General features: G+C 38.6%; 1 protein-coding gene across 9 annotated transcripts in view; it reads left to right on the forward strand.

Moving 5' to 3' along the window:
• NCOA3 (nuclear receptor coactivator 3) overlaps nucleotides 1-13,150 on the forward strand; it is an 84,926-nt gene that overhangs the window by 68,261 nt on the left and 3,515 nt on the right. For all 9 annotated transcript variants that reach the window (XM_084537673.1, XM_084537681.1, XM_084537674.1 and 6 more), the window contains 12 exons: nucleotides 482-870; nucleotides 1,126-2,006; nucleotides 2,916-3,051; nucleotides 4,157-4,345; nucleotides 6,789-7,028; nucleotides 7,797-7,923; nucleotides 8,437-8,608; nucleotides 9,199-9,495; nucleotides 10,578-10,679; nucleotides 11,161-11,386; nucleotides 11,614-11,788; nucleotides 12,342-12,483. In XM_084537673.1, coding sequence (XP_084393799.1) covers nucleotides 482-870; nucleotides 1,126-2,006; nucleotides 2,916-3,051; nucleotides 4,157-4,345; nucleotides 6,789-7,028; nucleotides 7,797-7,923; nucleotides 8,437-8,608; nucleotides 9,199-9,495; nucleotides 10,578-10,679; nucleotides 11,161-11,386; nucleotides 11,614-11,788; nucleotides 12,342-12,483 — 3,076 coding nt within the window. The remainder of the gene's footprint in view (nucleotides 1-481; nucleotides 871-1,125; nucleotides 2,007-2,915; nucleotides 3,052-4,156; nucleotides 4,346-6,788; nucleotides 7,029-7,796; nucleotides 7,924-8,436; nucleotides 8,609-9,198; nucleotides 9,496-10,577; nucleotides 10,680-11,160; nucleotides 11,387-11,613; nucleotides 11,789-12,341; nucleotides 12,484-13,150) is intronic.

Raw genomic sequence — 13,150 nt, forward strand, 5'->3', positions numbered from 1 at the left:
TTAAAAAGACAACAACAAAACCCCCTCAGATGCATCACTGATGACTCAAATGTACCTTAAATAGCATTTCCTGTGACCTGTTCTTGTTGATTGCAGGAATAATTGATGTGCCACTCTGGAGGGAGTCTCTCAGCTTCTGGCATTAAAGTACCTCCAGATGCTGAAAAATGAGTAGTTGAGATTGTTCAGGGTGTGATTAGTGTGCATGTTAGGATAGTGTCATCCATTGACTCAGAAACAAAGTAGAAGAAAGAAGGGGTGATACTGTATGCACTTGTAACTCAACTCACCTAAAGGACTGAACACTTCTAGAATGAATAAATGAGTGGCATATTTCAGTTCTGCTTTTGTGGAGATGCTTGAGTTCTCACTTCTCTTATTGAAAAATTATTTAATAATGTTGTTCTGTCTTTATAGCACTTGATTCTGAATACAGTTTAAATTTGTTCTCTTGGGGTGTATGGGGTTGTTGAATTTACAGAGAGCAAAATGGATATCGACCAAATCCTAACACAGTTGGGCAAAACATGAGAACACCTGTGGCTGGAAATACAAATTCTGTTGGTGGTCTTATGAACATGTCACCCAGTCAAAGCATGCCATTGCAGAACAGGAACTATGGCATGGGAGATCCCAATACAGTGAGTCAGCTGAGCAACTCTCGATATGGAGGCCCTGGTAGTATGGGGCCAGTGAACTCTGGACCAGGAATGCAGTCCTCTGCCTATCAGAACAACAGTTATGGCTTAAATATAAGTAGCCCACCACATGGTAGTCCTGGTTTAACGTCCAACCAACAGAATATAATGATATCTCCTAGGAATCGAGGGAGTCCAAAAATGAGTTCGCACCAGTTTTCTCCAGTTACAGGTACTTCATTTTTGTTGCAAGCTATATTTTTTTTAAAGCTCTCTTCTCCCACTTTTATCTGAATTCAATTTTCCATCCTTTTTAACAGCTCTATATGACCGTGTACACGTGACTTAAATGTATTATACCTAATTTCCTATTTAAATTTATTTTAAAGTAATTAACTCAATGTAGCAGTCAGACATAATCCTGAGGGAAAAGTAATTATAGTCAGTACTGTAATCTAATAAGTTTGCTCTCTCTTCTGTGATACAGGTATGCACTCTCCAATGGGATCTGCCAGCAACACCAGCAACAGCACTTTCTCTAGCAGTTCTCTTAGTGCTCTTCAAGCCATTAGTGAGGGTGTTGGAACTTCCCTGTTATCAACACTTTCTTCTCCGGGTCCAAAATTGGATAATTCCCCAAACATGAGTGTAGCTCAGCAAAATAAAGCAAGCACCCAAGATTCCAAAAGCCCTTCCGGCTTGTATTGTGAACAAAATCAAGTGGAAAGTTCCCTCTGCCAATCAAACAGCAGGGATCTCCTTAGTGAAAAAGATAGTAAAGAGGGAAGCCTGGAGACACCCGAAAGTCAGAGAGGACAATCTGAAAGCAAAGGGCATAAAAAGCTGCTTCAGCTACTCACGTGCTCCTCAGATGAAAGAGGACATTCCACAGCATCAAACTCACCGTTAGAATCTAATTGTAAAGAATCTTCTACCAATGTTACCAGTCCTTCGGGAGTTTCCTCATCAACATCTGGAGGGGTGTCTTCCTCCTCAAACATGCATGGGTCACTCCTGCAAGAGAAGCATAGGATTTTACATAAATTGTTGCAGAATGGTAATTCTCCTGCAGAAGTAGCCAAGATCACAGCTGAAGCTACTGGTAAAGACACATATCATGACACTGCTAATACAGCCCCATGTGGAGAAGGCACGGTCAAACAGGAACAACTGAGCCCAAAGAAGAAGGAAAACAATGCTTTACTAAGATACCTGTTAGATAAAGATGATGTTAAGGATCCACTTTCCAAAGAGTTGAAGCCTAAAGTAGAAAATGTGGATAATAAAATGGGTCAATGCAGTAGTTCTTCTATTCCTACTTCCAGTCAAGAAAAGGACATGAAAATAAAAACGGAACCAACAGAGGAGGTAGAGTATAATGTAAAGTGGTGGTAATGAACTAGCCAGTGTTTTGTTTTATTTTTATTTTATTTTATTTTATTTTATTTTATTTTATTTTATTTTATTTTATTTTATTTTATTTTATTTTATTTTATTTTATTACAGTGAGTTGCTAAAAGGACATTTCCCCCCCCCCCCCTTTTTTTTTTCTCTTTCTATGCACGTATAAACATTTCTAACAAAGTTATGTGCAAATGGTAGGCGACTATGTGGTCAGATTTTATTCTAACTGCCAACGTTCAAACAAATAGAGGTACAGGATATGTATTTAACCAAATGCTGTAGCTGTACTGAAGTCCTGGTGTAGTGCAGACTTTAAATTATTGTTTGATTAAGGTAGCATATATTTACAAATTGTTACCTAAAATTAAATCTTTAGCATCTGCAATTTCACATTGCACATGTTTATTTTTGTGGCTTATTAGGAAACAGAGCTGTTAAATGCCTTTATAATTAGCTGGCAATGCAATAGCAAAAGGTAAAACTAGCAGACATTATGTAATGTCATTTTGAAAATATAAACAATACACAAAAATGTGTAATGCTTAAAATAGATATTGACTGGGTTTAGTTAATTGGTTCTTGTACTCTTTTTTCCCTTAAATGAGGGAAAAGTTGTCTCAAATTTCTCTTGTTATTTATGTGTACCTCCAATATCACCTTATTCTCAAAATTAACAGAGCAAAATACTCTAAAAAACATAGTTAATTGATATTGGAAGTTCTTTGGAAATTGGGAGAAAGCCTAAGGTACTGTCTGTGAACTAAAACATTTATCTCAATAATATTGTTTAAGATTAGTGAGGAGCTAAATAAAAGCTGAATGATAGTTGTATGATATTAAGTAACCTTGGTTATTTTACTGCTGCTTTTTCAGATGAGTGGAGACTTGGATAATTTGGATGCAATTTTAGGTGATCTGACTAGTTCGGAGTTTTATAATAATGCTATGTCTACAAATGGAAATAGCTTTGGAACAAAGCAAGCATTATTTCAAGGAAATGCCCCATTGAGTAAGAAATTTCATTTAATATCACTTTTGTTTTAAAATTAGGCTTTTCTTCTTACTTGATGTAAACATAATGCATCCTAAAATCCTTAGAGAATACATTTTGATCTGCTGTACCTTTACAGATAAATGCAATGCAAAATGGCAGCACTTATCTACTATGTACACAGCGAGTACACTTAATGTCAGTTCCTCATTTAATGGTATCTTAATGGTAGACAATCTGGATTGTCTACCAGATTTCTCAGAGGCAAAACATCAGGAAGAATGTTTTGTCAGTTGTAAATTGAAATTGAGGATTTTTGTTCCTTGCAGATGACTAAGGAAATAACATGGGACTGGTGGCAAGCCTTTGATTTTCCATTTACTCTATGTAAAACATCTTGTGGCCTGCAAATCCTAACCAATATTCCTCTTTGACATTGAAAGGAATGACCTTTCTTAACAGGAAGCTGAGTAGGAAAAAAAGATGACCTTACTAATAAACCAGCATCATTATCATTACAATTGTCATGTCCTTTTATAATGTTGGTCATCTCTTGATTATATGGGGTCATAGTTTGCTCATGTAACCTAAGGAGGTGAATCATGTATAATGAAAAATGTGAAATCAAGTACAAGAACATGTGAGGTCACTGGCAGCATTGGCTGTAGAACACAGTGATCTCACTAATAAATCCACGTAATGCAAAGTGCTCAAAAACATACTGCTTCTGGGCTCCACTTCATTCAAACAGAGATCCATTTGACTTGTTCTGTCTCCATGTCAGAGTTATCCAAAGGATGGGTAGTCCACTCCTATATGTTAAAGTGTCTGAAATACTAGACTATTTCAAAATATTAAAAGCAGGGTTCATTATAAAACTGAACATAAACATACCTCTTTATGTCTATTGTCAGATGTAGTTGCGTTTGGCTTTGCCTGTGAAAGGTCTGAACTATACATTCAAAATGTGGCTTGGGCAGTGAGAACATAAGCAGAGTAGCTAGCTATTGGCTTGTTTAAGGTCAAATATACATGCCTCTAAATAGATTAAATTTTTACAAGTCATTAATTGTACTTTCTATTTAAAATATACAATTGCAAGCTTCTTTTAATTCTTCAACAGGTATGAGGAGTCCCCAGTCTGTGCAGCCTACCCGTCCACCTTTCAACAGAGCCATGTCTTTAGACAGTCCTGTGGGTTCGAGTGCTCCAGTGAGGAATGTCAATGCATTCTCCATGTTACAAAAGCAAAACTTGATGGGTGGAAGTCCAAGAATGATTGAAAACCAGGAAAATTTTGGAGCAAATCTAGGTTTGTTGATTGAGTACAAATAGTTCTCATTGTAAAAGAAAAAGCTTTAATGCAAAAAATGTTGCAAGATTATAGTATGAGCTTTGGTAGAAGAAGCATTAAAGAATATTAGTTTTATAATCACAGAATTTCTAGGTTGGAAGAGACCTCAAGATCATTGAGTCCAACCTCTGACCTAACACTAGCAGTCCCCACTAAACCATATCCCTAAGCTCTACATCTAAACGTCTTGTAAAGAATTCCAGGGATGGTGACTCCACCACTTCCCTGGGCAGCCTGTTCCAATGTCTAACAACCCTTTCAGTAAAGAAGTTCTTCCTAAGATCCAACCTAAAACTCCCCTGGCGCAACTTTAGCCCATTCCCCCTCGTCCTGTCACCAGGCACGTGGGAGAACAGACCAACCCCCACCTCACTACAGCCTCCTTTAAGGTACCTGTAGAGAGCAATAAGGTCACCCCTGAGCCTCCTTTTCTCCAGGCTGAACAAGCCCAGCTCCCTCAGCCGCTCCTCGTAGGACTTGTTCTCCAGGCCCCTCACCAGCTTCGTCGCCCTTCTCTGCACCCGCTCAAGCACCTCCATGTCCTTGTAGCGAGGGGCCCAAAACTGAACACAGTACTCGAGGTGCGGCCTCACCAGAGCCGAGTACAGGGGGACGATCACCTCCCTAGCCCTGCTGGTCACGCTGTTCCTGATACAAGCCAGGATGCCGTTGGCCTTCTTGGCCACCTGAGCACACTGCTGGCTCATATTCAGCCGACTGTCCACCATCACTCCCAGGTCCTTCTCTGCCTGGCAGCTCTCCAACCATTCCTCTCCCAGCCTGTAGCTCTGCTTGGGGTTATTGCGCCCCAGGTGCAGGACCCGGCACTTGGCCTTGTTGAACTTCATGCAGTTGACCTCAGCCCATCGGTGCAGCCTATCCAGATCCTCCTGCAGAGTCTTCCTGGTCTCGAGCAGATCGACACACGCACCTAGCTTGGTGTCATCTGCAAACTTACTGAGGGTGCACTCGATGCCCTCATCCAGATCATCGATGAAGGTATTAAAGAGGACCGGCCCCAGCACCGAGCCCTGGGGAACACCACTAGTGACTGGCCTCCAACTGGACTTGACTCCATTCACCACGACTCTTTGGGCCCGGCTATCCAGCCAGTTTCTAACCCAACGAAGCGTGTGCCAGTCCAAGCCAAGAGCAGCCAGTTTCTTGAGGAGAATGCTGTGGGAGACGGTGTCAAAAGCCTTGCTGAAGTCAAGGTAGACCACATCCACAGCCTTTCCCTCATCCACCCAGCGTGTCACTTTGCCATAGAAGGAGATCAGGTTCGTCAAGCAGGACCTGCCTTTCATAAACCCATGCTGACTGGGCTTGATCGCCTGCTTGCCCTGCAAGTGCTGCGTGATGACTCTCAAGAGGATCTGCTCCATGAGCTTCCCTGGCACTGAGGTCAAACTGACAGGCCTATAGTTCCCCGGGTCTGCCCTCCGGCCCTTCTTGTAGATGGGCGTCACATTTGCTAGCCGCCAGTCAACTGGGACCTCCCTCGATAGCCAGGACTGCTGATAAATGATGGATAGTGGCTTGGCCAGCTCCTCTGCCAGTTCTCTCAGTACCCTCGGGTGGATCCCATCCGGCCCCATCGACTTGTGCACATCCAAGTGCTGTACCAGGTCACCAACCATTTCTTTGTGGATTGTGAGGGCCACATTCTGCTCCCCATCCCCTTCCACCAGCTCAGGGTACTGGGTATCCAGAGAACAACCGGTATTGCCGCTAAAGCCTGAGACTAAGAAGGCATTAAGCACCTCCGCCTTTTCCTCATCTTTTGTAACAAGGTTTCCCCCTGCATCCAGTAAAGGATGGAGATTCTCCGTAGTCCTCCGTTTTGCGTTGATGTATTTGTAAAAAGATTTTTTGTTGTCTTTAACGGCAGTAGCCAGATTGAGCTCCAGATGAGCTTTGGCCTTTCTAATTTTGTATATTAGTTTTTATTATTTGTTATTATTACTAGTTTCTATTATTTTTATTATTTGAATATTAGTTTTATAATCAGTATAGAAATACTTCTTAATTATTATCTCTAGTTGAGGTTTTAAGAATATAGCTGTTTATTTATAAGTGAAATTATTTTTGACTATTAAAAGTTTTGAATTTAATGTTTTTTTGCTATATAGAAGCAAGAACAAGTCATAGTGGCAGTCAAACATTGGCAACTTAAAATATATTTAATGAGTATAACTGATGATTCAAAACTTAGAATGGTAAGCTTTAATTGCTTTTGTTAAGTGTTCAGTGAATTGCTCTGTCACTGGTGAGTGTCTTTGTTGGTGTAAAAATAAATGAAAACCAACAACAAATAAATCTACTTACAGTTAGTTTTAAAACAAAAATACGTATTGCATTCTAGAAAAAAAAAGACTGTATTTTGTGCTTTTCTTTATAGTGAGCGCTCCCAACAGAAGTGTAGCTATGAATCAACACCAGTCCGGAGACTGGGGTTTGCCAAACTCAAAGGTTAACAGGTTGGAACCTACAAGTTCTACTTCAGTGATGAGACCAGGACCTGAGTTTAGTGCATCGCTGCCCAGACCCACAGCAGGCAGCTCTATGCCTGGACTGCCCGTTCGTTCTAATAGCATACCTGGTACAAGGCCAATGCTACAACAGCAAATTATTCACATGAGTAAGTTCTTTATTTTTTATTGTCATACTTAGCACTATCTCATTAGTTTTTTTGCAAGCATCATCAAAATATTTTCAGTTTTCATACAATGCTAGCTTTTCATCTGAAGACTTGACTTTTTGAGGTTAAGACTTATCTCCCCTGACTGGGGCATTTGATGACTTGTTGATGTTCTGTTTATTTATTTATTTTTATTATTATTATTTTTTTTTTTTTCTGGTGATCTGCATTTTATGTATATGTTGTTCATGCTGAGTCTCCAGATCTCTTTTGGATAATTTAATGATTATTTCTATTTCTTTAGTGCAGTACTTCTCTGCTAAATTCCAGGAACTGGATGCCATTTATGATTATATGTGAAGATGCTAGTATTCTGATCAATTTAATTCACATTATTTGGTACCTAATTTGTTTAATAATCTTTGACGTAGTTATTATTATCATTACTGTGAACTTCTCAGTGATCAGGGCTTTTAAAAGCTTTTTGCAACATTTTTCAAAACTCTTCTCACATGGCTTATCCAAATTTCATATGGAACCACATTGCAAATTCAGGTACTCATTTAAGTACTCATATATTTAAATCTGTGGTCATATCATATTTCTGAAATAAGCCTGAGGATGAATTTATGTATGCACCTTGAAACATGCTAATTAGTAGCTCTTGAAGCTACTTCATAATTTATGTGATCTTCCACAACACTTTGTGTGAACACTGAAAAACAAGATGACACCTTTTGTTTTAAAAACAAGTGTTTTACCTCACAGGGTCAAATGAGATTAACGTGGGTTTGGGGGGGAATCCCTATGGACAGCCGGCACCATCTAACCAGCCAGGATCATGGCCTGACAACATGCTGTCCATGGAGCAAGCATCGCGGAGTTCACAAAACAGGTAGAATTAAGGAAAGTTTTTAAAAGTGTTTGAATACAACTGTTCACTCTGTCAGATGAATTTAAGACGTGGAAAAAAAAAATCAAAGTAGCTTATGTGGTGGGGACAACAGATCAGAATTTATTTCCTATTCTGCTGGTATTTTGTCATCATATGACACTGGACCTCTTTAACCCAGCCCCAGAAAAGGTTTTGCTAATAGAACCAATCAGTCCCTGAGTTGGGAGGCACAGAGAAAAGAAATGGGAAAATCTTACATTATGTCTCTCTGGCACATTCAGAAGTTAATATTTAGGTACCAGGAGAAAACAGAATTTGCAAATGTTGAAGAATAGATGACAGTTGACTGGGTGTTTCTAGACCTAAATTTGGACATTAAGTTTTTAAGTCTTACTTCAGTCTTCTGGATGATTATAGTACTTCATCATCACCAGGGCAATATATAATATAAAAACTAAGTACATGTCTCTATAGTCCATAATGGTTGCATTTTTTTTATATATATATTTATAGACAATTAGTGAGAAACTCTTTGGATGACCTCTTATGTGCAGCACCAAATGTGGAAGGACAGAATGAGGAAAGAGCGCTTTTGGATCAGCTGCACACTTTGCTGAGTAATACAGATGTCACGAGCCTGGAAGAAATTGACAGAGCGCTAGGAATTCCTGATCTTGTAAACCAAGTAAGAAGGAAGAAATTCTGGGCTTTTTTTTTTTTTCCCAAATAGCCTTTATTATTTTGGTATGTGAAAAGAAAGTGAGGAGAGCCTCCTCACTCACATGTCTCTTCTCACTTCCTTGATGCTGTTTTTCTAAATCTCTTTGGAAGTATTTGTTTAGAGTAATGGTTATCATTGGAGAACTTAGAATTGATTAAACTGATGAGTGAGTAGGACACTTTCATCTCTTCTAATTTCAGCCTGCCTGAATTTGCACGGCTAGCAAACAGGAAAAAGAAATTCTGTTAAAATCTTAGGAATTTACTCGAAAAAAGAAATCATACCATCATTTGTACAAATCATACCATCATTTGTACAAATCATACCATCATTTGTACAAACTGCAGTTTAAAAGTGCAAAAGGGTTTGAATAATGATATTGATCTGCTTATGTGAGTAGTGTGCAGCAGAACTGATTTTAAAATAAATTATTAACAATCACTTTTGCTATTTCACTTGTCTAGAGACAAAACTAGTAGTAATCTTGCCTATGCTATCTTCTACTCAAGAAACTATTGGTCTCACTAGCAGTATGTGTTTTACGTCTCTTGAAGGGGCAAGCTTTGGAAGCCAAGCAAGATTCATTTCAAGGTCAGGAATCTGCAGTGATGATTGACCAGAAGCCTTCATTATATGGTCAGCCCTATCAAGGGCAAGGGGCAGCCCTGCCAGGAGGTTTTAGCAACATTCAGGGACAACAGCCATCCTTTAATTCAGTGATGAATCAGATGAGCCAACAAAGCAATTTTCCACTTCAAAGTATGCATCCTAGAGCAAATGTGATGAGACCTCGGACCAATACACCAAAGCAGCTCCGCATGCAGCTCCAGCAGAGGCTTCAGGGGCAGCAGGTAATCTTTTGCTCCTGCTTTTACTCTTTTGTCTTGTTTCAGAATGAGGTGTGCTCTGAACTGTGTATTACTTCAGGAATATGGAAATTGACATTATAGCACATGATTGAAAGGACGGAACTTTAATTTTAACGGTGCTTTTTAATTAAAATGGTAATCCTGTACAACATCTCTGGATGATCTCATTATCCATGTTAAGATTATCATTTTTAACCACTAAATAAGCAGTTACATTTTTCCTGAAAACCAAATGTTCTTTTTTTTTTTTCTTTTTTTTCTTTTTCCCTGCATTTGAGCTTATTGAGATACTATTTTGCCTTCCCTTATGATTTGCTGTTGCCGTAGGTTTTTTCTTAGGACAGAAGTTGAGAGAGTAGGTAAAACCACTTTATCTAAAGATCTTAATACTGGCTTGAAAGTACTGCTTTAAAAAATTGCTGCATGATTTCAGTATTGAATTCCCATGAAGTCCTGATACCAAATATAAGAGAACATCATTGAATATGAATTTAGTATGGAGAATGCTTCCTGTGCTGTGGCCTTTCAGAAGTACATTTGGACGTGGTGAAGTTTTGGGTAATAGAAAATGTACAAATAAAACTCAGAAAACTGAGACAGTGCTGTGTGACCTGGAATGGCAACGTTAAATCCTTAGGAAATGCTGTCTTCTGTCTTGGCTGTTCTACGACACTAGTTCAAGCTGTATGGTTTTGGGATGTTGTGATAGAAAGGAAGGAGAAAATAGTTCACTATTTTAAACAAGGCTGGAGATTATACTCTTTGTCCCCAAACATGATTTGGAACAGAGAGATAGTCTGTTATATATTTATTCTTAAAAAGTGCTATTTCAAAAGGAAAAATAAAGCCAAGTAGTACTGCACTATTTGAAGTTTTTTTTATGTGTCTGTCTGAGCTTGATAACAAATAGTTTGGTACTTCAGGGATGTCAAATGAGGAAAAATTAATCATTGTTCTTTAGAGATTCAAGTGGTGTGTAAAGAATTTTTTTTTAAGGAGTTGCCATAATTTTGTTCAGATACTGGTATTTTCAAGCTAACAGTGCTGAAATATCTTTTTCTAAGTTCATGAATCAAACCCGTCAAGCCCTTGAAATGAAAATGGAAAACCCAGGCAGTAATACCTCAGTGATGAGACCAGTTATGCAGCCACAGGTGGCATCACAGGTAAGTAATTATTACACTAACGATTTCTGAAACAGTCATTTTTACACAGACACCTCTTTTACAGGTTTGTTTAGAATTTAAACCTTTTTTTCATGGTGCCACAGCATTTTTTTTTTCTTCCATCATATAATTAAAAAAAAGGTGTTTTGTTTTTTTTTTTAACCTCTTTTATTGTTGAGACTTCAGAGAGGTTTGTTCATTGGGTCCATGCTATCAATACAGTGTGCAAACTGTCTTTTCCATGTAGGAAGTAATAGACAGTCTACTCTGTCACCTGTTTTGTACTAGTAACAACTCAATGAAAACCTTTGTTTGATATTTGGATATTTTTTGTAATAGCTGTGGGTTTTCTTAAAAATAAAATTTCTTTCTATTCTAGTGAGTGATATACTGGGTCTTAGATTGTAGACCGTTTGATTGAGTCTGACAACTTTATTTGTAAAATTTTTCTAATATGATTTTTTTTTTCTTTGGGGGATAGCAACAAGGTTTTCTTAATGCTCAAATGGTGGCTCAGCGTAACAGGGAGCTAATAAGTCATCATTTTAGACAACAGAGGATGGCAATGATGATGCAGCAGCAACAGCAACCTCAGGCCTTCAGTCCGCCACCAAATGTGACTGCCTCAGGAAGCATGGACAGTGGTCTGACAGGCCCTCCAATGGCTCAAGTTCCTCCACAGCAATTCTCCTATCCACCTAATTATGGTACTAGTACTAACATGGTGTTTTTTTGTTTTGTTTTGAATGTCTGTCTGGTGTTCTTTTCCTTTTTTATTTATTAATCCAAATTTACTAAATACTGATCATTCTGAAAAATGGAAATGTTCCTATAACAAAGATTATTTCCCCCCCCCCCCCCCCCCCATCCTTGCAAGAAGATAAACCAAGGCCTAGGTGATGATAACTGAGTATAGTGTTCTTTGTCTTGTCAGGAATAACCCAACAACCTGATCCTGCCTTTAGTAGAGTATCAAGCCCTCCCAATCCAATGATGTCATCAAGAATGGGACCCTCTCAGAATCCTATGATGCAGCATCCTCAGGCAGCAGCAATGTACCAGTCTCCTGAGATGAAGGGCTGGCCCTCAGGAAGCATGACCAGGAGCAGGTAAATTTACAGCTATAACCTATAGCTCAAAAATTGTTTTCAGTTTGCCCAAAAATAGAAACTATTGCTTGTAGTAAGAAAAGGTTATAGAAAAGGAAATAATAACTATATTTCTAAGGTCTGTATTGTCCTTCATATCCTGCTCTGGTTTAGGAAATACACTGATTGAACCTATATTATGCCTAGTTCCACTTATTCATATTGGACCCCTGGAGTCTTTGCAACTGGAGACAACATTCACTCTTTAAATATTGAAAACGCAACTTGGGGGAAATACAAAGGTTCAGAATAGTACCACAGTGTGTCTGAAAAGGTTACAATAGGAAATGTGTATACATAGTTCTGCATGTATTTAAAAATTCAAAATTCCTTTGGGGAGAGAAATTTTTATTTCTATGTTAAACAGACAATATGCAGAAACAAACGTAGAAATAATTTTAGGCTTCTGTTGATAACGTAATTCTTTCACATGTTGACAGCTGGTACAGGGAAGGCAACATAACAGTGAGTAAACTTCTTGGGATGTCATTTTATTCTTGCCTTTGTGCTTCAGTTCTTTTCCACAGCAACAGTTCAGCCATCAAGGTAATCCTGCAACGTACAGTATGATGCACATGAATGGCAGCAGTGGCCATCTTGGACAGATGAACATTAATACTATGCCTATGTCAGGGATGCCTATGGGTCCAGACCAGGTAAGTTGTCCATAACGAGTGGTGATGTATTGGCTCTTTTCCAACTGAGTAAGATTTGCTTCAAGACATTCCTCAATGTCACAATCCTGTTCTCTGTTATCCTCTTTGTCTTTACATCTGTGGACATACAACTTGTATGACACAAGATATATACTATATTTGGTGATATTTAAATCAGATCCATGATGAATCCAAGCAGCTGTGATTAGCTGTTGACTTAGAAGTATCATGTATAGGATCGAGGTTTAGACTGCACAAAGAGAGCTTGGATAAAAGCCAGAAAGGGAAACACAGGGACTGTGAAAAATATCTTCATCAGATGAGTCAGACCAAGAATCCTGGTATTGCAGTATTTTCTGTAAGTAGCTAATGGTGATACTTACCCTTGTAACACCTTAGAATATTTGTATACACATAGCAAGACACTAAGGAAAATTTAGGCCTCTTATTTAAGAGAAAAGTAAGCTAATAACAGGTATGACAAAGGAGGCCAAAATACTAAATATACTTGTGCTGTAAGCTTTCCAGAAAATGCCAAGGGATAGGCAATATAATATTGAGATGCGCTACATTTATTAAAGTTGCCAGTACTTCATGAAATTTTGTCTAAGGTACGTAAGTAGTAGCCAGAATAATCTGAGGACTTCTGCAAGACAAGGAAGGTATT

This window comes from Aythya ferina (assembly GCF_964211825.1).
Source record: "Aythya ferina genome assembly, chromosome: 16".
Lineage (NCBI taxonomy): Eukaryota > Metazoa > Chordata > Aves > Anseriformes > Anatidae > Aythya > Aythya ferina.